The sequence below is a fragment of the Lithobates pipiens genome, unplaced genomic scaffold (assembly GCF_037356315.1).
Source record: "Lithobates pipiens isolate NorthernLeopardFrog02 unplaced genomic scaffold, aLitPip1_a1.2 Scaffold_1, whole genome shotgun sequence".
NCBI classification, from domain to species: Eukaryota; Metazoa; Chordata; class Amphibia; order Anura; family Ranidae; genus Lithobates; species Lithobates pipiens.
The window spans coordinates 65,368,477-65,394,169 of NW_027507685.1; the positions used below are offsets into that span (position 1 = coordinate 65,368,477).

A 25,693-nucleotide genomic window follows, 5' to 3' on the forward strand; every position below is an offset into this window, starting at 1 on the left:
ATGAAAGCGGATCTTAACTCAAGAACAAAAATGTAATGTATTGAAGCTTACCAATCCTTGGATGTGGCGGCTGCATTCTTTTATTTTTTATGTATTTTTTATTTTATTTTTTTGTTCCATGCTTTTTATTTTTTGACATGGTGATTAGTAATGAGCACAGGTAGGTTCAGTACACTAAGCCTCTCTACCGCCCATGGATGTATGTGTAGTGTGTGGGGTTATAGCATTCTGTCATTTTGAGGCTTGGGGTTGATTTACTAAAACTGAAGAGTGCAAAATGTGGTGCAGCTGGGCATAGAAACCAATCGGCTCCCAGGTTTTTTTTTTTTTTTTTTTTTTTTTTTTTTTTTTTGTCTAGGCTTAATTAAAAAAAAAAATACTGAAGTTGGCTACCGTGCACGGCTGCACCAGATTTTGCACCACCCCAGTTTAATAAATCGACCCCCTTTATCTGTACATACCGACACTAGTCCTCTTTCCATTTTACTGCCAAGTAGGTTTTGAGTTAAAATAGAACTATAGGCAAAATTTATCTTTATTTTTTTCCCATTTTGGATAGAGTAAGGGAAGGTTATAACCTCTGTAATGTTTACTTTTGCCATCTGTGTCCCACTGGGGAAATTTACCTTAGTTTCCTGTCCCATAGCCAAAACAGTAAGTGGGCGGACGTTCCTGTAAATTAAGGGAACTTCTTGTGGACCCCTAGGTCACCAGAACTAGTGCCCCCGCTGAATTCCCCTCTATTGCTTTTCTAGGGACAACCCAAAATGTAGGATTCTCTTACTGTGATTTTCAATGATGGTAAACAGGACAAATGGGGTGAATCTCCCGAACACGGAAACAAACTGCAACAAAAACTGGTGGGTTCTGAGCCAAAACTAAAAAAAAGTTTTGCATTTAGTTCTACTTTTAAATTGTAATACTTGGACTGCAGAGTATTCAGCTTTCCATTGTGATGTGTTTAATAATTAGTTTATAAGATGCATACCATTTTTTTAAAGGCTGTCCCATCTTGTCTTGCAGTGACCATTTGACAATGGTGGTCCCTGAAAATCCTGTCATTCAGCATGATCATATGATAGTAGCCGACAGCAGTATGGATACGGAAGCTGAATCAGACTACAACCCTGACCTGAAGGAAGTCCGCAAGCTTCAGGAACTGGTCAGAAGGCTGGAAATTCAGAACCAGCAGCTGAGGGTAAAGAAGACTCCACAGAGCAGCAATGACAGCGGTGTTGATAATCATCTCTCTACCATCCACTGTACCGGAGTCATGAACAGCATGAACATTCAACCTGACATGGGAGACCTGGAGATCATCCCCAACCTTCATTCTAAACTGGATCCAAGTCACTTAGAAAAGGAAAACATCCCTCGTATAAGAATGGACTCACAAGTGCAGTATGACAAGGTGTGTGCCGACTCTAGGCTTGCCAATAAGGGAGGGAATCACTGTGATATGGACGATAGCTCTATCTTTAGCCTGGATGTCAGCAGCAGAACGGAGCAGGAGGACACCTCTGGCAGTATGTCTGAACGGGGCTACAGCGGGGATTCTGGGGATCTTCTGGATGAGACGGCCCTTGATGAGGTTGATGTTCTGGAGCTGGACTCGTGCAGTGAAGACGAGGAAGACTGCTGGTAAGTGTGACTTTAAAACTGAATGCCTTTCATTTAAAAAAGCGTGTCCGTTCAGGAACGTGCTGCTGTAAGAACTTTTTTTTTTTTCTTTTAAGAGGGATTATTGAAACCAAGTGCAACCAGTAACATTTTGTATCTATTTTTCTTGCCACTGATGCAGTCTAGGACCTGACGGTGTCAGTAAAAATAGAATGCATTAGGCTCCATGCACACTGGAGCTTTGGGCCTGTTTTTTTTTTTTTTTTTTTAAAGCCCAAAAACTCCACTCTGTTAGCCTATGTGTCCGTGCACACATGGACGTTTTTTAGCTTTAATGAGCAGTGGAGTTTATGGGCTTTTTTTCTGAACGCCAGAAGTTTGTCTTCAAAGTGCTGTTTTCACCTCCAAAAAACGACAAACGCCAATAAACACTTATAAAAGGCTCATAAACACGTGTTAATTAGTGTTCGGCATTCTATTTTTTTTCAATGCATTGTGGGAGTTTGGAATGCACTGTGGGATTTTTGGAGTGTCTTCTGTATTTTTATTGAAAATGCTAATAAAAGCTCATAAACGCTAGTACAAAACGCTGTTAAAAGCACGTTTTTCAACCAGCGTTTTCTGCCAGTAATCTGGCATCCAGAAAAAGCTTTTTTTGAGCTTCAGTGTGCATGGAGCCTTAAGGTGAACAGCCTCAAGGGTTTACAACCCCTTTAAGAGGTACAGTATTGGTGAAAAAAAAGTCAAAGACCACGCATGCTTGAAAATGAGACTACATTACAATTCAATAAAACGCAACACTTCAGAAGTTGTATTCTGTCGTATGAGAATTTTTGTAACTTTAGTGACCCCTTATCTGTACAAGGCTTAAGCTTTTAAGCTCTCACTGGTTTGCTACCCTTTCTGGAAGAAAGAACTAAAATTTCACTCTGCAGTTACCCTAATAAGCTCCTGACCTGATCAACCGTGAGAAATGTCTGCTTGTGGCCAAAAATTATTTTATTCAGGTATATATTATCAACTCAAGGTTCCTTCTGTTCTGGTGGTCCTCAATCTCCACAATCTTTTTTTTTTTTTTTTTTTTATAATATATTTGCTATGATCTGACATTCTGTTAGCGGGTATCTACATTTTTTTTATTTTTTATTTTTTTCCTCCATGGTCCCCCCCCCCCCCCCGTATGTAGGTATGTAGTCACCTTTTTGTACAGTCCTGAGATGGACCATGGATTTGTAGTGCGCAGAGAGCAGTACACGACTTGCACGCACTGCTAATTCTAAACAAGTGTAAATGAGATGCAAAGGAGAGGTTTGGGAGATCACAAAGGATGTTGCAAGGAGACTGAAAACGGCGTGGGGAAACCATTTTATGAAAAATAGATTACAGGTAGTAGTGTGTGTGTATTACATTTTGAGAATAAGGAAGTTTAGTGTCGCTTTGGAGATGTAATTAATCTGACATTTGTTTATGGATTTATTTCTTAAACACAATCTCTGTATAGGAGATATAAATGCGTATGTCTACCTCATACAGAGCCACGGTGGAAAGCTGGAAGTTGCACTGGGTCAATTCACTGCTCAGACCTGGAGGGTGTTCCCTTATTGTATCATTAGGATTATTCCCATTAAGCTGATCTTCAGCCTTATGTACTATGAGAGGCTCACCACAATAGAAAGTATGGTATAGACTTCATGTTGCAGTGATTTTGCTAGTCTCTAGTAAATTGCTAAGCCATTTATTGGATAATCCCGATAAACGGTGGCCATGTGTCAGACTTGGATGGATGATGTTGGCCTGCTTCACCCTTTTTGGCTTGGCATGTGTCTCAGGTGAAATCTTCCTTCAGAATGCCAGGCTCTGTCCTTATCCTTTCCTCCATGAAGGCCTAATTCCGCGTACACACAAACGTATTTTCCGTCAGAAAAATCTTGGATGGTTTTTCCAACGGAATTCCGCTCAAGCTTGGCTTGCATACACGCGGTCACACAAGTTCGCTGAACTTTCGACAGTGAAGAACGCAGTGACGTACAACACTACGGCGAGCTGAGAAAATTAAGTTCAATGTTTTCGAGCATGCATCGAATTGTTTCCAAGCATGTGTAGGAATTTTGCACGTCGGAATTGCTACACGCGATCGGAACCTTTTCCCACCAAAAAATTGAGAACATGCTCCCAATCTTTTGCTGGCGGAAATTCCACCAGCAAAAGTCAGATGGAGCATACACACGGTCATATTTTCCGACCAAAAGCTCTTTTTTGCTGACAGAATTTCCAATCATGTGTACGGGGGCATGAGTCTTCTCCTGTGTTCCCATCAGAAATCCAGCAGAGTGGGCGGGACAGACTTACAATAGCAGCAGCAGCTGGGCGGAGGTGGCAACTTAGGCGCAGGGGGAGTTCATGTTTGTCAGTCCTCCCATGTGATCCAATTGCAGTGAGGACCGAAAAAAGGGTCCTGCACCTTTTTTGGTCCGGATGCAAAATCAGCCATATAATCTGTATGGCTGGCTGAATTTGCATCGCACAGACATCACATGTTATGTCTGACATTGTTATAGTGGAAACCCAGCCTTAGGGCTGGTTCACACCAGATGCAGTCCACTGCATTTTTTTTTTTTCTGCATCAAAAACACATGGACAGTTGATTATATGGGGTCCCATGGCCTAGTTTACACCGGTGCGATTAGTTCCCTGCAAAAAAAGTAAAACCCGCTGCATTTTATTCTGCACAGAACTTTACTGAAAATGCATCAAAAAACCCAGGAATATTTTTTGGAAAGAGTGGGGAAAAACACATTGCAGAAATGCATCCGGACTGCATTTCTATGGCGGGAACCGACAAATTCCAAACATTTGATTTTTGCGTATAGTGATCCATTTTATATTATATTTTTTGAGGATCACATCCAGATCTTCAGATCTTGATGGATGGGTTTTGATTACGGTACCTGCAGGAAGAGTGAGCCATGTACATCAAAAAAGCAAAAGCCTTAGGAGCAGCCTCTGCTTTTGATCAAACCTCCTATCTGCAACACACAGCTCGTTTTTTTTTTTTTTTGGTTTGTTTTTCTATTGCCTAGCACAGTGATGGCAAACCTTGGCACTCCAGATGTTTTGGAACTACATTTCCCATGATGCTCATGCACTCTGCAATGTAGTTGAGCATCATGGGAAATGCAGTTCCAAAACATCTGGGGTGCCAAGGTTCGCCATCATTGGCCTAGCATTTAGCAGATGGCACCTAGGATTGGAGTTGGTTCTAGGAAAAGGCTGGGCAGCATTGTCATCCACTATGATCAGGTGGATTCACCAGACAGTGGCCCAAGCCTATGCTCTTTCGAGCCAGGAACCTCCATTTCCCATAACTGCTCATTCTACCAGAGTGCTGACCATGTTCTGGGCTTTTCATCATTCTGCTTCTTTTGCAGTTTGCAAGGTGGCTACCTTGTCTGTGCATGCTTTTTACCAAAATTTACAAGGTTGATATGGATGCCTCCTGAGGATGCCAGTTCTGGTTGGAAAGTTTTGCAGGCAGCAACTTGAGTTCTGCATGGGTGTGACTTCTTGTTCTGTTTGGTTCGCTGGTTCTGAACCTACCCTTTTGCCTTTGAGACATCCCATCCGTAAAGATCTGTTTTCTTCAATGGTTTGAAAAAGAGAATGGCTTCTTGTGATTTAATCTTCTCTTTTCTGTGTTCATTGAGGCCCGTTTCATCTTTGTGCAGCACCCCATTAAATGCATTGCAAACCTTTCTAATGGGAGCAACTTGAGTTGCTCCCACTTAGAAAAAGTTTCCTGCTCTACTTTTTTGTCCGATTTCGGCACAAATTGCGTGGCAGTGTGGCCTGTCTTAATTGCTACCGAGCTGTATGTTTGAAATGGGAGGGTTTGGCCACCAGCAGGTTCCGCCAATAGGATGTCTTATTTTTTTTTGTTGCGTCCTGCTCCTGCAGGTGGTGTGATTAAGACCATCCCTCAAGATCTGGCTGTGTCCTTCAATGGACACGGAAGGATTTTATGGTGGGTACAAAAAATCCATAATTTTTTATTTTTTTTATTGGCATGAGTGGTAAAACTAGGCACCTGAATTTACCCCTTTCTGATGCTGTAACCAGTACTGTTGTGGTTGCTGAAACTGCTTCCACTTATGCAGAAACAATTTTCAGCCTTGAAATATTTAAAGTATGCTGTGCAGTATGAAGGGGAGAAATCTCTTGACCTAGATTTTATGTTGAGGGTTCTAATGTTTGGTATCTGACTGTTGCTTGATAATTGAGAACTTTGCTATGTTTTGGTTCTTGGTTTTGCTTTGAGTAGTTTGATTTTTCTTATTTCGCAATTCTAATATCGTTTGGCATGTTTGTGTGTGTGTGTGTGTGTGTGTGTGTGTGTGTGTGTGTGTGTGTGTACTTGCTAGAGCCAACTGTTATATGTGTGTGTGTGTGTGTGTGTTTATTTTAAATTGCTAATTTAATATAGTTGTCAGGTTACACACTGTAAAATATTCTGCGAAGAGTACATTGTAAAACTGGTTCTTTGGTTCTCAGTATTACTAAAAAAGGATATAACAGGTTATTAGAGCAAATAATTTGACGGCTCATTATCTGTTAATTGGTTAATAAACTAATCTACCTGCTAGGCTGGCTCCACACCTTTGCCTGCACATTAATGTGTTTTTTAATGATGTAAATGATGAATTTTAAGGAGGATCCCACTCATTTCTAAATTGCTTTCTACACGTCAGCAAAGTTAAATGTTGCTCCTGACCCTGATGCTTCTCACGTAAACATGTGTGTCATTGGGCGACTTCACTGCGAGGCCAAGTTGTCAAAGAGCTCGGTCCCCACTAGCAGCCGGTAGCTGTCAGGACTGGCTTCTGATCATGTAACAGCCAGTCAGTGGTCACATGATAGCCGATCCATCCTGCCCCCCAGGTGTACAGACCCTGTTAAAAGCACCCTGGGGCTGGGCATGAAGGGGTTAATGCACCATAATACACAGATCTGAATACACAGGTGTTGTGTTGAGCAAAAAGTGGGTCAGGTGTACATTTCACGTTTCATTTAATCGCAAATGAGTGTAAATAGGTTCTTAGATTGCTGACTCCTATCCTCTTTAGCCTACCTACTGTAATATCTATAGGTCTAGAATTGCTTTATCAGAGTAATACTGACATTGCTTACAACTATCTTTCAGTGGGGCCACAGTGGCTTTGGGTAACTCTTCATACATGTATATAATTTTAAGCTTTTGCTTTGAAATTAGTTTTTTCCCTATGCTTTACATGCTGTGGTCCTCATGTGACCCCTCACTGATCTGGGAATATCCAAAGCTGAAAGGGCACAGGTTACCCAGCATGCATGTTTGTGATGGTGTAAAGGGAGTTACATTTACTATAATTCCTTGTTTTTTTTGTTTTCAAGGCTTTATGTCTCTCCAAAGAAGCATGCAATGGCAGAGCAGAAAGCCGATTCTCCCTTACAATGGTGCCGGCAGGTGCTGGATCACCACAGTCCAGAGACGGAGGCTGCTTGTCGGACATTAATTGGCAAGCTTGATCAAGGTAACGGCACACCTCTAGCTATATGCTCTCATTGTTCTGTTTTATACAAGCTAAAGGATTGTTTTGTCACATAAATTTAACTTTTCTCAGCATGCTGGAAAATGTGTGCAGCTCTTCTGTCGAACTGTACTGATGGAGTAATGAGCACATGCAGAGTGGATGGGGAATGGTTCATAGTGCAAATCTTTTACCAAATGATTTTACAGTGTATGCATTGAGGCCGATTTTACTTAAGGAGTTTAGAAACTTCACACAATAAATTGAGTGACTATTCATTTCAATCATCCAGTCATGTGAGAAGGAAATTCTGTTTACTTTGAATATCCATTCATGTGCAGATGAAATGCATAAAGAGGAATTTGTCATCATGATTGGATAATTGAAGTGACTATTTACTTGATTTAGTAAGCTGTCTATATGCCTCCAATACCATGTACAGGTTCCCATGTATGGACATCTATGGGCTGTGCAGTCTAATTTCTCATGAGAAGTGCAGAGTCAAATGGAACTTCCTGTATGGTTTACATTACAGGAAGTCGGGTGTATTAGGATTGCTCTGCACCATGCCAGCTTCATTTCTGTAATCTCTTATAATCTAGTCATATAAAACGACTGATGGAGGAAAGTGCAAAGTGACTCTTGGCATGCAGTCAGAATCCCATTTTAAAACTTTGCTGAAGTAAATTGTAAAGGTTTTCTCATTGTGCTCTTTAATGAACACTTCTAAAGAGGTTATTCGGATAATAATTGGGAAAGTGTATTGGGCACAGATTGTCAATTGATTGTCTGGATACCCTGATAAATTATTGCATAGATCTGTAATGTCCATTATGTAGAGAAGAGTTGAGCACTGCCATTTCCTAATAAACACATAGGATAAGACTTTTTTTACTTTATTTTTTTACATCCATTGTACTTGAAAACCTTTGTACAGAGCAGCCCCAATTCTCCTCTTCTACCCTCATCTGCTAATTGCCTAGTTGCCTACCATGGCAAGCCACTTGCCATGGGGACACTCGTGCAGGCTCATTCCCAATTCGGCTCAGTGTATTCCCTGCTCACTCGTCACTCCTGGCTGTGTCTCTGAGCCTATGGGGAGGGAGCCACTGCTCTTGTGCACATAGCTTAACCAAGATCTGGCTTGGGTGAGTATTGGGGGGGGGGGGGAAGAGACATTGAAGTGTATTGAAGAGCAGCTTCGATCCTCTTCTTTTCGAGGTGCTCCACTGGCACTCCTCTCCCTTGAGCATTGCCCCTAGAGAAAACCGCTTGTCCTGGGGGCACCGCTATGTGCTCACTCCTGGGCAGCTGCTCTGCGTCCATGAGACCCTGCCAATGGGCTTCTGCTGCTGTCTCAGCCAATAAGGGTGCGTCCTGGGGCAGCGGAGGCCATCGTAACCATCTGAGGGGTCTCGGATAAGGATTGGGGGGAGCCGCTGCACACAAGTGTTTTTTTTTATTTATTGCAGTGGGTGGAGGTTGGGAGGGCATTCAAGCTTCCATCTGTGCTTATGTATTGTATGCACAGCCTTGGCTCCAGCCCAGATGGTTCCATACAGTGCACCTGTTTCCCCTCCTCAGTCCAAACTGGGAATAAAAGCTGAACGTTTGCAGAGTAAACAGTTGACCTGGAGGTTGCATGAAGTGGTGTCACCAGTCATTCAGAGTTCATGGTTTCCTCTATGAAGAAATTGCATTCACACACAGGGCTTTTAGGTGATAAAAATTGAGCTAGTTAGTTAAAATGAAGCAGGATAAGAATGTATTAAATTAGTGGATACATCACCCCATCAATGAAGAGTGCCTGTTCTCTCCAGTCTTCTCTCCACCAGTGTTACCTGGGGATGCAAAGAAGTTGGTGTCTTGTGCACCTGTTAGGGACCAGTTGGCTATAGAGAACAGCCCCATCTTGTTTGCTATTGGCCAAGACCATTTGACATGGATGCCTGAGGGCAGTTGCATTTCACAAGCGTGCACCCTATGAAATCTGTGGGCACCTTCACAGTTCTGGTCAATTACTAAATCAATAAGGCCCCTTTCACACTGAGCCGCGGGGGTCGTCGGCGGTGAAGCGTTGCTATTTTTAGCTCTGTTTTAGCGGTGCTATTCAGGCACTAGCGGGGTGATTGTAACCCCCCCCCCCCCCAGTGGCCGGAAAGGGGTTAAATCCGCCTGCAAAACGTTGCCGCTATCGCAGTGCTGCCCCATTGATTTCAATGGGGAGGAGCCGTGAGTTCACTGCTCCAAAGAAGCTGCTGGCAGGACTTTGTGATGCCCTGCCAGCGCACCGCTCCAGTGTGAAAACCCTCGGGCTACACTGGAGTGAGAGGAGCCGCTTTTTTCAGGCATTATTTTTAGTGCTGTAGCACCTGAAAGATGCTGGCAGTGGGAAAGGGGTCTAAAAGTGATTTCACTCCTAAATACGCGATGTTGAAATAAATACTACAAAAAATACACATAAATTTAAATAAAAAAACAAATATCCTGTATGTAGCAAAAAATGTATGTGTGCAATATTAATGAACCAAAGTCTCTGTAATCAATTGTTTTGTGGTGAGTTTTCCTTAATAAATGAACCATCACCAGTGAAAAAGATCCATTCAAAATGAACAGACAGCTAATATACAGCACTTTGGTTATTAGTTGTCTGTTCATTTTAGACAGATTGAATTTTTTTTCACTGGTGATGGTTGAAGGAGTGACTCACATTTGAATGCAGAGGCTTTGGTTCATGAACATTGCACCATGTGGACATTTGTATGTATATATTACATACACCTACTTCTGTATATTCTTTCTAGGATTTATTCATACAGCACTGTTTTTAATGTTCTCACTTTTACTGATTTAAAGTGGGCTTGTTTAAAGTCTCTTCTTAGTTGTAAAGGAGAGAAAAAGTTCTCCTTGCCTGCTGTGTAGTGGTTTTGCACAGAGCAGTCCAGATCCTCCTCTTCTTGGGTCCCTCTTCGAAGCTCCTGGCCCCTCTTTCCCGTTGAGTGCCCCCACAGCAAGCAGCTTGCTATGGGGGCACCAAAGCCAAGCTGCAGCTCCCTGTGTCCATTCAGACATGCAGCCACGGCCCAACCCTGCCCTCTGTCCCCCCATTGGCTCACTGACTTTGACAGCAGCAGGAGCCAATGGTGCTTCCTTATCTCAGCCAATGAGGATAGAGTCCCAGACAGCCTAGTCTCTCGTGCTGGATCGGGAGGGGGCTCTGGTAAGTGTTGGTTTGGCTGACGGGCTGCTGCATACAGAAGGTTTTTTACCTTTCATGCATTAAGATAAACCTGCCTTTACAACCACTTTAACCACTTGCTTACTGGGCACTTAAACCCCCCTCAGTCCCAGACCAATTTTCAGCTTTCAGCGCTGATGCACTTTGAATGACAATTGCGCGGTCATACAACACTGTACCCAAATGAAATTTTTATCATTTTTTTCCCACAAATAGAGCTTTCTTTTGGTGGTATTTAGTTACAGCTTGGAGTTTTATTTTTTGCTAAACAAACAAAAAAAGATGCAAAAAAAAAAAAAATCATGTTTTAATAGTTTGTTATAAAATTTTGCAAACGGGTAATTTTTCTCCTTCATTGAAGTGCGCTGATTAGGCGGCACTGATGGGCTGCATTGGTGGGCACTGATGGGCTGCACTGATGGGCGGCACTGGAGTGCAGCACCTTTGAGGCAGATTGTGGGCACTGATGGGTGGCACTGGGGTGCAGAACCTTTGAGGCAGATTGTGGGCACTGATGGGTGGCACTGCTGGGTGGCACTGCGGGCACTGCTGGGTGGCACTTACTTTTATTCAGGATGGCACTGCAGGGGGCAGGTGGACACTGGGAGGGGGCAGGTGGTCGCTGGCATTGCTGGCCGTGATCGGCTTTTTTTTTTTTTTTTTTTTTTCTCCTCGCGCTAACATACTAGCCGATTACCGGCTCCGTTATATCACATGATCAGCTGTCATTGGCTGACAGCTGATCACGTGATAAGGGGTCGGGATCGACCCCTTGCACGGATCGGTGATCAGGCGAGTCTCATGGACTCGCCGATCAGAGCGCGCCGCGCGCACCCCTCAGGGGGCGCGCAGGCCGCTCGTACACGGGACTACGTCTATTGACGTCGTCCCGGAAAAGGAGATCCGCGCTGTAGCCGTCATTTGGCTATAGCGCGGATCTCAAGTGGTTAATTGAATGCACAGAGGTGACACAATAGAGCAGCATTGGTATTAAGCCCCTTTCACACAGGCTGTCTAATCAGGTTCGCCTCTGTTTTTCAGGTGGACCTGATCAGACACCCAAGTCTTGTCTATGGAGCAGCGGATGTCAGGAGACCCATGTCCGCTGACACCTGCAGCATCTGATCCTTTCCACCAAAAACAGATGGATGGTGGTCCTATTCCCCATCTGTCTGGCAGATCAGATGGAACTGTCCATCCGATTGTCCCACAGAGAGTGGGACTGTCAGTTTCCGCTCTGCATAGCAGAGAAGACTGCTTAGCAGGGATCAGTCGAGAGATCCCCTGCTGAGCAAGTGGATTCCACTTGGCGGAGGTGCCCATGTAAAAGGGGGCCCTTGGGTTTTTATATTGCATTTTTAATACATCAGCCCATGTGTCCAGGGTGCAAAATCTGGTGCAGCTGTGCATGGTAGCCAATCTGCTTCTAACTTGTTCGATTTAAGCTTTGATGACCTGGAAGCTATTACTATGTACAGCTGCACCGAAACTTGCACTCTAGTTTTAGTAAATCAACCAGTGGAGTTGGGGCTGTTTAATTTATGAAGTCTTTAATTTCTGACTATTGTCCTGTGGTGTTTTTTTTTTTTTTTTTTTTTTTTTTTTTTTTTTTTTTTTTGGTGCAGTTATATTGGCACATAAAGATTTCTGGTCTGCTCTGACCTGTAGAATAAGATGGATGGGTTTGGTTTATACTTAGGACTTCTAATGAATGTGTGCAATTCACCCTAATTGTTTAAACTAACCTGGTTATACTTTTAAATTGTCGTTGTAGTGAGTAGATGGAAAAGCCTTTACTGCAGCCCGCTGGCATCACCAAGTGCATATAACGCCAACAATGAGAGCGGCAGTTGTAGCAATACATTAAATTCACCGGGGTGCCTCAAATCCACTAACAAAGCACTACTAACCTGTGGCAGTTCAGGTATGGCATGATTTGTAAACAGCATGAATCCTAACACATCACCTAATTGTATGTTTCCCTAACGTGACCTCACAATGCATAGATAAATGTTTGCATTATGACTGTAAAGATGACTTTTTTATTTTGTATGACTCTTCACTATATGGCTTGGTCTGTGTTTTTATTACTGTACCAATATATTGTTGACACGTGAACTTGTTTAACATGTTTGCTTTTGCTAGAGGTGTTGGGTATAGCAGTATGCATGGCTGCAACAGGTAATGTTCCAGGATCCTGTTATTACAGTGAGCAAATAAAACAACCGATGACTTGCAGATAAGAGCACACACACGTAAGAATGGGCAGCAGGCTTTGCTGTAGTAACACAGGATCAGGAGGTTTTCAACATTTTTATGCTATATTGCCATGGCCCTTGGCTGTCAGACTTTGAGCAGTGCTTGCAGACATAACAGCCAAAACTGGAGTGAAAGCCTGGCACATGCCAATCACATCTGGGTGGGACTTACCTGTCCTCCAACAGACTGCTAGGTACTGCTCTGATAGGTGCTTTTCACCCATGCAACTTCCTTTTTGGCAACTTCTCAGCTATCAAATAATTTTATTTGGTTATGAAAAAGGTAGAAGTCAGATTGATCACATAGAAAAAAATGTTATTGGTAAGCCTTGAGTCAGCGGAACTATGTGCCTATGTATGGCTGTAATTATTTTCACAATGCAGTGGAATTGTCATGAGAGGAAAATGGTGGTTTGAGACGTGTGTGGTGTTTTAAAAAAAAAATAAAAATCAAGAATGGCGCTATTCTTCCCACTATTACGTAGAAGTTAGAAAAAATTAGATAGAGATCTCTCTGGGACCCTAGGGCAGTGATGGCGAACCTTGGCACCCCAGATGTTTTGGAACTACATTTCCCATGATGCTCATGCACTCTGCAGTGTCGTTGAGCATCATGGGAAATGTAGTTCCAAAACATCTGGGGTGCCAAGGTTCGCCATCACTGCCCTAGGGAATAAAATGGCAATTGTTGCAATATTTTGTCACACTGTATTTGCCCAGCGGTCTTTCAAAAAATACACTAAACTGTAACTGTTAGCCCAGGTGTGTGGTTGTGTGATTATTTTTTTTATAATGTTACGCAGAGAATCGTGATCTTTATGCTGAGCAAAAAAGTTCCCCCTCCCCCCAATTGTGGAGCTCTACTTTGGACATTAAAATATTTACATATTCTTACTCCGCAAACATCTTTACAACATGACACCCCCAACCTTCCCTAGCTGTGTACATCATGAAGTCATTTATTCTCAAAACAACAAAGACAGAATTTCATTCCAAAACTTTTGTTTTCAGAACCTTTGTTCAATTTCCTAAAGGTTATTGGGGTTAAAGTGTAACGTTGGTCAGAAAATGAAGTCCTGCTAGATCGCTTTTGCATGTATAGCTACAGTGAGGGAAAAGGGTATTTGATCCCCTGCTGATTTTGTACGTTTGCCCTTGACAAAAATATATGATCAGTCTATAATCTTATTTGTAGGTTTATTTTAACCACTTAAGGACCGCCGTATTGCCATTATACGTCATCGCAATGGCACAGGCAGGCACAAGCACGTAGATGTACGTGCCTGCCTTCCAGCGGGTGGGGGGTCCGATCGGACCCCCTCCCGCTGGAAACGGCGGTCCGTTTCCCTCCAGGAGCGATCCGTGATGAGGGGATGGCCGTTGGTTTCTGGCCAATGACGAGCTTCCTCCCACTGTGTATTGTTCACACAGGAAGGAGGAAGTGATGTCATTCTCCTCGGGGCGGTCTTTTTGACCGGACTACGAGGAGAAGACTAAAAGTAAGTGCACCAAAACACTACACTGACACATGGGTACACATAGGTACACAAACCCCCCCCCCCCCCCCCAGTCACAGTGTCACTGATTGCATTGATCATTTCTTTACTGATCAATGCATTCAGTGTCAGTTGTAACAGTTAAAACTGTTAGGGCAGTTAGTGTTAGGTCCAGGGTAGCCCCCTATCACCCCCCAATAAAGATTTAACCCCCTGATTGCCCCTAGAGTTAACCCTTTCACCCCCTTTTGCCAGTGTCACTAAGCGATCATTTTTCTGATCGCTGCATCAGTGTCGCTACTGTCGCTAGGTAGCTAGTTATTTTTTTTAGGTTCACCGCCAGGTTTTTATATCGCTAGGTACCCCGATATACTACCCAATAATGGTTTTAACCCCCTGATTGCCCCTAGTTAACCCTTTCACCAGCGATCACAGTATAAGTGTCACTGGTGACGCTGGTTAGCCAGTTATTTAGGTTCCCCGTCAGGTTTTTATATAGCGCCAGGGACCCCCATATACTACCTAATAAAAATTTGAACCCCCCTGATTGCCCCTAGTTAACCCTTTCACCACTGATCACCGTATAAGTGTTACGGGTGACTCTGGTTAGTTTGCTTTTTATAGCATCGGGGCACCCACCATTTATTACCCAATAAAGGTTTAACCCCCTGATCACCCGGCGGGTGATATCAATTAGGTTTTAGGGTAAGGGTCTGCGTCGCCCCAGGCAGCGCTAGGTTAGTGCCAGTACCGCTAACACCCACACGCAAAGCATAAACCTCCCGTAGTGGTATAGAATCTGAACAGATCAATATCTGATCAGATCTATACTAGCGTCCCCAGCAGTTCAGGGTTCCAAAAAACGCATTGTTAGCGGGATCAGCCCAGATACCTGCTAGCACCTGCGTTTTGCCCCTCTGCCCAGCCCACCCAAGTGCAGTATCGATCGATCACTGTCTCACTTACAAAACACTAAACACATAACTGCAGCGATCGCAGAGTCAGGCCTGATCCCTGCGATCGCTAACAGTTTTTTTTGGTAGCATTTTATATTTAAATCCGGAAGGCGGTGCTTGGTTTTTGGGGTCCCGTACGTGGCTAGGCTCCCAAAAAGTCCCCCCCACATGTGGTATCCCCGTACTCGGGAGAAGCAGCATCATTTATTTTGGGGTGTAATTTGACTTGTAGCATGTGTGAGCAATATATCATCATTTAGTGACAACTTTGTGCAAAAAAAAAAGTTTGTAATATTCCCGCAACTTGTGGCAAAATATAAAATATTCCATGGACTCAACATGCCTCTCAGTAAATGGCTTGGGTGTCTACTTTCCAAAATGGGGTCATTTTGGGGGGTTTTGTGCTATTTTGGCATTTTATGGCCTTCGAAACTGTGATAGGTAGTGAGGAGTGAAATCAAAAATTTGCACCCTTAGAAATCCTGAAGGTGGTGATTGGTTTTCGGGGTGCCGTGCGCGACTAGACTCCCAAAAAGTCCCACACATGTGGTATCCCCATACTCGGGAGAAGTAGCGGAATATATTTTGGGGTGCAATTCCACATATAACCATGGCATGTGTGAGCAATATATCATTTGGTGACAACTTTTTGTAAATTTATTTTTTTTTGTCATTATTCAATCCCTTAGGACAAAAAAAATAAATATTCAATGGGCTCAACATACCCATCAGCAATTTCCTTGGGGTGTCTACTTTCCAAAATGGGGTCATTTGGGGGGGGTTTGTACTGCCCTGTCATTTTAGCACCTCAAGAAATGAGATAGGCAGTCATAAATTAAAAGCTGTGTAAATTCCAGAAAATGTACTCTAGTTTGTAGACGCTATAACGTTTGCGCAAACCAAAAAATATACGCTTATTGACATTTTTTTTTTTACTAAAGACATGTGGCTGAATACATTTTGCCCTCAATGTATGACTAAAATTTTTAGTTTTTTTCGATTTTTCTTATAACAAAAAATAAATTTTCGCTCTTTTTCCATTTATATCGCAGAGGCAATCAAATGCCATCAAAAGAAAGCTCTATTTGAGGGAAGAAAAGGACGCAAATTTTGTTTGGGTGCAATATTGCATGACCGCGCAATTACCAGTTAAAGCAGCGCAGTGCGAAATTGAAAAAAGACCTCTGGTCCTTAAGGTGTTTATTGGTCCGGGGTTGTAGTGGTTAAGTGAGAGACAGAATAAGAACAAAATATCCAGAAAAACACATTTTAAAAGTTCTAAATTGATTTGCTTTTTAATGAGTGAAATATTTGACCTTGTCGCAAAACATGACTTGGCACTTGGTGGCAAAACCCTTGTTGCCAATCAGAGGTCAAATGTTTCTTGTAGTTGCCCACCAGGTTTTCACACATCTCGGGAGAGATTTTTGTCCCACGCCTCTTTGCACATCCTCTCCAAGTCGTTGGGGTTTCTAAGCTGATGTTTGTTAACTTGAAACTTTAGCTCCCACCACATGTTTTCTATGGGATTAAGGTCTGGAGACTGGCTAGGCCACTCCAGGACCTTAAAGCAGAGTTTCACCCAAAAGTGGAACTTCCGCTTTATGGACTCCTCACCCCCTTACATGCCACATTTGGCATGTAATTTTCTTTGGGGGGGGGGGGGGGGGGTCTACTTAGTCTTGACAGGTACCCAGCTCCCACTTCTGGTTTGACTGCCTAGGCGCAAGCTGTTGCAGCCGGGTGCCCACACTTGTGACTCCAGTGCCGGGGAGAACCGAGGGCTTGGGCGGCTGCATTGCTGGGACAGGTGAGTGTGTGTTTATTAAAAGTCAGCAGCTACACTTTTTTTGTAGCTGCTGACTTTAAATAAACACAAAGCCAAGTGCAGCTCCGCTTTAATGTGCTTCTTCTTGAGCCACTCTGTTGCTGCCTTGGCTATGTTTTGGGTCATTGTCATGCTGGAATGCCCATCCATGACCCATTTTTTTTCAGTGCCCTGGCTGAGAAGGTGTTTCTCACCCAAGATTTGATGGTACATGGCCTGTCCATCCCTTTGATACGGTGAAGTTGTCTTGTCTCCTTAGCATAAAAACACCCCCACTGGGGTTTGGTTTTTGGTGGGAATGTTGTTCTTGGGGTCATAGACAGCATTCCTCCAACAAACACGGCGAGTTGAGTTGATGCCAAAGAGCTAGATTTTGGTTTCAACATACCACAACACTTTCACCCAGTTCTCCTCTGAATCCTTTAGATGTTCATTAGCAAACTTCAGATGGGCCTGTACATGTACTTTCTTGAGCAGGGGGACCTTGCAGGCACTGCAGGATTTCAGTCCTTCACAGTGTAGTGTATTACCAATTGTTTTCTTGGTGACTGTGGTCCCAGCTGCATTGAGATCACGGACAAGATTCTCCTGTCTAGTTCTGGGCTGATTCCTCACCCTTCTCATGATCATTGACACTCCACGAGGTGAGATCTTGCTTTGAACACCAGACCAAGGGAAAGTGACAGTTGCTTTGTGTTTCTTCCATTTGCGAATAACCAAACAAACTGATCATTTTTCTGTCAGTGGGCAAATCGGCAGGGTATCAAATACTTTTTTTCCCGTACTGTATCTAAAACATTAAAAATAAGTGCTTATATTAAATATCCAGTAATGTACTATCTCACTCTGCCCTGCACATGCTTAGTTGCTCTCTGTAAATTTGGCACAGTGCCTAAAAATAGAGGGGAAAAATGCTGACCGCTTAGAGTTACTGCTGTTCAGGGGCTCTAAGTTTCAGCAAAATGGCAGCCTCCAGCAGGAGGAAACCGGAACAATGTTTGAGGCAATTTACAGCACACACTAATTTTGGTAGCATAAATATTATGCATGTTCCTTGCTAAAGATTATTTTTATCAAGTTGCTATAGGTAAAGCTCCACTTTAAATAGTCTTGTTTGACCACAGGAATTAGAAGCAGCAGGATGGAAAAAAAAAACTTGGAACAAAGTTCTAACACTGAATGCGGTTTTCTTTCTGGAAAAACTGTGCATATTGTAATGTGTGTATGTTAGACACACAAGAAACCCGTCAGCTGGAATTACATTAAAGTAGTAGGTCTGAACAAAATTCTAATGCTGTGTACACATGACTGGACTTTTTGACGGCCATGGTCCGGTGGGTGATCTGACGTATCTTGCAGCTGAGGTCTGTCGGACTTTCAAACGAATGGACTTGGCCATACACGATCACTCCAAAAGTCAGACGGATTCAAATGTGATGACGTAGAATAAGGGAGTTCATAGCCAGTAGCCAATAGCTGCCCTAGTGCCGGTTTTATTCTGTCCAGGACTAGCACACGGCTAAAAACCGAGTCCGGCGGACAAATTTGAAGCCAGTCTTATTTCTAGGTCCGCTGGACATTTGGGAAGAAAAAGTCCACTGGAGCCCACACACGATCGAATTGTCCGGACTCTGGTCTGCCGGAAAGTCCGATCATGTGTATGCGGCATAGGAGTTCTGGAAGAAAAATTATTTGACCACATGGTAAGACCAAATACCCAGAGACAATTTTCCAAAATTCTGTATATTTGAACAAAAAAAAAACTTTCATACAAAATTCCACTGAGCCTTGGATCACGTTTAGATTTTTAAATGGTGTGTTTGTGTGTGTGTGTTAGAAGGTTGGCAAAATTTTTGTTCTGTGGTATAGAAAATTCTGGCCATAGATTGTGTGATTTTCTTTCCTGTGACATGAAAATTGCTCAATTCCTCCAACACTGTGTTGATGGGGGAATGCCTCCTGCGGAGCATGGTGTCTTTTTCATGCAATTGCCAGCAGCTATAGTCGCTAGCAATAATCGCTGTGTGTTCTCTCTGCTCTCATGTGCAATCAGCCTGCCCATACATGGTTTGAACTGGCCGAGATTTGAAGTCTCTGGTCAGCGGAACGCTTTAAAGTGAATCTTCACTTTGACCACACTGCACAAAGTAACAGGTTTACAGGAATAGCCATAAACAGCCAATACTGATATTCCATATACTCCAGTGTTCTCCAAACTGCGGCCCCCTGCTTGCTTTTATCTGGCCCTCGAAACCATTTAATTCACTGCTGCCAATGAAGGGCACAATTCCTTCCAATGACACCAATGAAGAGCATAATTCCTCTGAATGATGCCAAATGATGGGACACAATTCTCACTGACACCAATAATGGGGGGGGGGGGGGATTGTTTGTTCCCACTAATTCTAGGACATTTTGTACTCCTGGTGGCCACATTCCAGCCCCCCTAAAGTCTGAAGTACAGTAAACTTTTAGAAAGATTGGAGACCCCTACTTATACTCCCATCTCCACCAGACTGCTTGAGAAATACCGGGTACTACTTAACACACTATCTCCCTGTGCAGGGCAATCAATTGGCAGGCTGTGCTAGTATTCACAGCCCGGCGTAAGCAGAATCTTGGGGTGTCTGACTTGGTTGGTGGGAGATCAGAGAAGGCAAGTACTAGATGTTTATGGTAACCTGTGACTTTATTAAGGTAAACCTGCACTGCCCATACTAACAAAAACAGAAATAAAGAAGTGTTTTCTAGTTGGCTGCTACCTCCACTTTACATTTTTTATGTCTTGACTGTAAGACTAAAAAGTGTATAAAATCTGCTTCCTATATCCTATCTGTGTTTTTCTTCCAGGTTATATTGGGGCCCATTCTACACTCAGCTCTCAGTCGTCTGTGGACAGTGAACTGAGCACATCCGATGATTCCATATCTATGGGCTACAAGCTTCAGGATTTGACTGATGTGCAGGTTATGGCCAGACTGCAGGAGGAAAGTAAGATTACTTATGGATTTATTTTTCTGTGTTGAGGTGGCCATGCACATTAGTTTCGTACAATCTCCTTTTCATTTATCTATACTGATAGTGTGAAGCCTATCTAATTGGTTAGTTTAATTAGGCATTCACACTTCATAGTCTAGAGGACGCTGTACAGACCCTATACAATTCCATTGTAAGGTATGCTTTTAAACAACTTGGAAGAGAGCTACAAAAGATGATCAGGCGCTTGCTGAAGAGCAACAAGTAGAAGATTAGAAATTAATGGCAGTCCCGCGTATCATAGCTAGGAAATAACTTCTGTGAAAAAGTAACATGAAAACAAGCAGCAAGAAAATTCCATAAAAGCGCTTTGATCCAGGATATAATGTCTCAAAGGTATGGTTTAATGGTAAGCAGGGCCGCTGATAGGGCAGTACAGCCAGCCTTCCTGTAGGGGGCCCGAGCTCTGTCACTTCAGAAGAGGGGCCCGGGAACCTGCAGAGCAGGAGAGCTAGCCGAACTGCCTTCTGAAATTTGTGGATCTCCTAGCAGCGCTGCCAGCTTTCTCCCTCCAGCATCTCAGTTCTTCCTACTGGCAATTGGTAAAGTGTCCTGATCTGGAGCAGAAGACAGCTGCAGTCTCAGTCTGCCTGTGTCTCTGCCGGGTCCTGAAACTCCCCCTCGTCAATGTTATCTCTGGTCAGCATGAGCAGGAAGCTTCACCTCCTCCCTGAGTGCTGACCTCTCATCCCCCTCCAGATCTGCTCTCACTGCTCTGTGCTCACTGAACTCCAGGGTTTGGATGGAGCAGTGCTTCTGCTGGAGGGGGTGAGGGGGGGGGGGGGGGTTGCTGCTGGAACAAAGTCACAAAACTTTAGAATTTTGGAGAGAGGGTGAATATGAAGCCAGCCTAGAACTGCAGATAACTGTCAATGCAGTGCTGAGCAAGAAGCCAGTGGACACATCTCTCTCTCCAGCTGCCAGGCATCTCTGCCCAGCCATTTCGATATACCATCCCTAAGGTCCCTTTATACTTCATATAGCAGTAACAAACATTCCTGCTCACATTTTCTTTTTTTTTTTTTTTCTTGTTTTTCACACATAGGGTAACCCATTCACTTGAATGGGCTGCCATATATGTGACAAACATATAGAGGCTTCAGAAACTTTTAAGGCATGCAGCGTTGCCACATGACAAAACGCATGTCTTCTCATTGCATTTGGGGTGACATTAACAATTATTGTGCACCACAAGTTCTATGCGCATGTGCAGCGCATTTCCAAAATGCACTGCAAATTGCCCATTACTTGTGCACTTGTCACACATTCAGGTCACCTCCAACGTGAATGTGGCCTAATGTCTCATATACACTGCTAGTTTACTTTTGCTAAACCCCACAGGCTGAACGAAAAAAAACCCTGACACCTCAGGTCAGAGCCTCTATACTAACAATCTAATGTTAGTACAGTGATCTCCCCTGCTATTCTATTGTATTCTGACAAGGGGACGCCCCACCAGAACACTCCGGTCAGGGAGATGGTCAGCATCCCTTTTTTTGATCAAGCCCCTTCGACAAAAGCCAGCTGTCATACCGGGCTGTATACATGCCATGGCTGCAACGCTTTACTTCAGAGCTGAGGCATTTGTACTGCAGGCTGCAGAATTTGACTGGCAGCACCATCTGTCAAACTTCCCATTGAGTTCAATGGGGCTGCTCTGCACCTTCAAGCCAAATACTTGGCTTACAGCTGCAATGCGGTCTCACAATGTAAAAATGTAAAATAAAAACAGGTGTCATGAGGCAGCAGTAGCAAGGCTCTTATTTCTGCAATGGCTGCAAAGCATACCATTGTGACCATGGCATTTTAGCAATTTGATTTCCCGGGGGCCCTGTCAGGTAGGTTGTAGGGGGCCCCGTGATTTCTAACAGCGGCCCTGATGGTAAGTCATAACCTGATAACACCCCAACTTTAGGTGTTCAGACCTTTTAAATTCTTCCTGGTCCATCCCGTCGCATGACTTGACAAGGCGCAGGTGCGTGAAACTTGTCCTAGTGCCGGGACCTTCAGAACTAGCTTGCCCTGCAAGTGTCCACCCCCTCAGCGGGTTCCATCCTTGGCAGTCTCTGCACAGCAAGTGACGTCATCGCTAGTTGCCTCACGCGGGCTGCACCTCCACTGGGTTACAGCTTGTCACTATAGGACTCCCCCCTGTTCCATCGGGGGCCTCAGGCTTTTTTTTTTTTTTTTTTTTTTTTTTAAACTTTGGCTTCCTTCCGTTCGCCGGTTGTTCTCGTTGCCAAGTTCATCTGCCCTATACCATCACTGAGGTTTGTCATCATCCAGACACATCCTGGACCTACCCAGCGGAGTAAAAGTAAGCAGGCTCAGCTAATGTTGTCTGCACACTTCCAGCAAACGTTTTGGGCCAAGATGTTTATCATGTTCAATTTACAATAAATGTTTAGTCAATGGAAGTTGGTATGCTATCAGGTTATGACTTAACATTACATCATGCCTTTTATTTGAGACATTATATCCTGGATCAAAGTGCTTTTATGGAATAAAAAAAAAAAAATGTTGCTGCTTGCTCAGTCAAATTGACATTAACCAGATGCTCAAATTTAAAGGAAATGTGTGTGTGTGTTTATTTTATTTTTTTTAATATGTATAACTTTGTGTTTATTATATTAAAAAGAAAAAAAAATTGTATATACAAGTAGGTATGCGATTTCCATAGTTGATGTACATAGTTAAAGCTGAATTACTGGCATATTGGTGCCTGGGCTAAGAAAGCAAAAAGTCGATCTGCTGCTTCAGCAGAGGGGCATGTTTTTTTTCAATGGAGCATAAGTGTGGTTACATTGCACCATAACAACCACAACATACAGGTATATACAATGTAATAACATAAAAACACACACACACACACACACACACTTTGTGTGTGTGTGTGTGTGTGTGTGTGTGTGTGTGTGTGTGTGTGTTTTCCTCACCTATGTAACTATTGCTGCACTTGTAGTCCACTGATTGCTTTCTGCATCTCTGTACACACCTGGGTTTAGTGGATACACCCACAATTCACTGATCACAATTGCAATGCTTTGAAGACTCCAATGCAGAAAAATAAATGCACTATTTTTTTCTCCTTTCAAGAATTTCAGTGCATTGAAAAGGTGGACTATGTATTTTTTTTTATTTATTTATTTATTTATTTATTTTTTCTGCACCAATACAGTCAGTTCCGATCAGTTTCTGCACCAGAAACTGACTGCATGGTGTGAACTGGAGCCATTGGAATACATGGAAAACACACTGCATGCATTTTTAGTGCAGAAAAGCACACGGAGCGGAAATGCGTCTGGTGTGAACTGGCCCTAAGTGTTGGGTCTAAATGAATTTGGTTGAGAAGGTAGAATTTGTTTCCACACAGGGCCATCTGGTGTTGGGTAACTGATAGTACAGCTTTGCACTGTGTATAGCAGGGGTGCCCAACCTTTTGAAGAGCGAGGGCCACCTAAACAACTTGGTTATCGGCCACAATGAGCACAGCGGGTGCATGGCAGCCCACTCTACTTCCTTTTTTCTTTGCGGATCGGATTGGAGGTAAGCATTTGTAAATGGACAAAAGTCCATTTACATCTGCTACTCTTTTTAGAGGTTAATGGAGGGTCCAATTGGGTCAGACTGAGTGAAAGGGGCCTATGGCTCGGTGCAGGTAACCCTCAGGTTGCACTGCTCTGCACCTGCGGATCAGTTTGAAAGCAGACAGTTAACCACTGCAAAACAGATATGCCCATAATATACACTGATTTTAGTAATAAACATACTATTAACAGTATTCTAGTCCATCACAGAGCAGGAGGGTGCGGGCCACTGGTTGGGCACCCCTGGTTTATAGCATAATTGCATAGAAAAGTCTGGAAAAAATGTTTGTGCTTTGCATCTGAAAGCAATGGCTAGGTCTTCTCTTGAACGTTTAGATGTTTCGTGTTTTTTCTAGACGTCAAAGTATACAAATGTTTCCATATCCCTAGCCAAAAAATAAATGCATATAAACTGCAGACAAAGTACAAAAAACCCACACACAGCTGTGAAGTCTGACTATGGGGATACATGTAACCTCTTCTAAATAATTCAGTTCGCTCCACTTCCAGCTGACAGATTGTCATCTGCTCCTGGCTACCTCCTACATCTCACTATTGGCCAAGCTTGTGGCGAGCTGTCACTGAGAGGCGCAGGAGTCGCCAAGTAAATCCAGGAGCTGCTTAAAACCCAGTTGACGTTTTCCTATAAATGACAGCAATACTGTATATTACAGCAGTGCAGTCATGCTGCATATACATTAATAGATATGTTCTCCTTCTTCTGTGTATTTTGACATACTGATTGCTGCAGTAAGGGTTATGCTGCGTACACACGATCGAATTTGTCTGGCGGACTAACCACAGTATGCCGGACAATTCGATCGTGTGTGGGCTCCAGCTGACTTTTTCATCGTAAAAGTCCGGCAGACTTAAAGTAGTTTTGACTCAAAATTTGTGTGCCGGACTTGGCTTTCAGCGGACAATCCGTTCGTCAGTGTGCTAGTCCGGTGGACTAAGAATGACTCATGTTCTGAAGCAAGTACGAGAAGGAAGCTAGTGGCTATTGTACTTCCTTTTTCTAGTCCCGCTGTACGTCATCGCGTTAGAAATCACCGGACTTTCGGAGTGTCCGTGTGTGGCCAAGTACATTCGTTATAAAGTCCGGCGGATTGTTTGCCTGACCAAGTCCGCCAGACAATTCGATCGTGTGTACATGGCATAAGAATACCACATACTAGCAACATTCTGGAGAATTGGTCCACTGCTCTTGTGCACAAAAGAAGCTTCAGTTGGGCTTTAAGCAGCTCAGCCAATATGGATGTCCATATACCCCAGGTTTCTGGGATGCTTAATAAATGAAACCTGTTCAGGTGTCTGAAACCACTTGCTATTGGTGGTAGTTTGAGGCTTTTTATGTACAGGTTTGCTTTAAAGGGTCCATCCACCCAACATCATTGAAATAGGTAGGTGTCATCTGAATTGGATATATAAAATTCTAAAAGTAGTGGTGACATCACTGTGCTGTACATGGCTTGTACACAGAGCAGTGCTATGGGAAGGATCCAGAATACCCATCCACTATGGAGAAAGCTACAGAATGGGGGGAATACAAGACCAGTCACCTTGTGAGGATAGAGAGCAGCACCAACTGGTCTTTAAGATTTAAAGGGATTGTAAAGTCAGAAGGTGGTTTGTTGTGTTTTTTTTTTTTTTTTTTTTTTATACATTCCATGGATTAAGGTGAACCGGTCTTTCCAGTCATGGGGACCAGCACACCAACTCCAGCCGCTGTTTCTGGTCCTGGTTGGATAGATTGATAGCAGTGGGAGCATTCTATGCCTTAAGATAAAAGCCTTCTGTGTGCAGCAGCCTCCCCTAATACTTGAGGTCCTTCTCTGTCCAGTGATGTCCAGAAGTGTGTCTCAGTCGTCCGAGATTCTCCCTGCTGGTTGGCTGACGCTGCTGTCAAGGTTGGCTATCCAATCGGGAGAGAGAGGGCGGGCTGGGGCTCCGTGTCTGGACACAGGGAGCTGTGACTTGGCTCTGGTCCTCCCATGGCAAGCTGATTGCTGTGGGGAAACTCGACAGGAGGGAGAAGCCAGGAGCACAGAAGGGGGACCCCAAAAGAGAAGGATCCAGGCAAATCCACTGCAACAGAGCAGGTAGGTATAAC

General features: G+C 43.5%; 1 protein-coding gene across 3 annotated transcripts in view; it reads left to right on the forward strand.

Moving 5' to 3' along the window:
* Positions 1–25,693, forward strand: part of LOC143926771 (SLAIN motif-containing protein-like) — a 55,540-nt gene that overhangs the window by 11,434 nt on the left and 18,413 nt on the right. For 2 of the 3 annotated variants that reach the window (XM_077450844.1, XM_077450908.1), the window contains exons 2-5: positions 1,024–1,641; positions 7,045–7,184; positions 12,194–12,343; positions 19,808–19,948. In XM_077450844.1, coding sequence (XP_077306970.1) covers positions 1,037–1,641; positions 7,045–7,184; positions 12,194–12,343; positions 19,808–19,948 — 1,036 coding nt within the window. In that variant the 5' untranslated portion in view covers positions 1,024–1,036. The remainder of the gene's footprint in view (positions 1–1,023; positions 1,642–7,044; positions 7,185–12,193; positions 12,344–19,807; positions 19,949–25,693) is intronic. The other variant, XM_077450971.1, reaches the window with a different exon arrangement.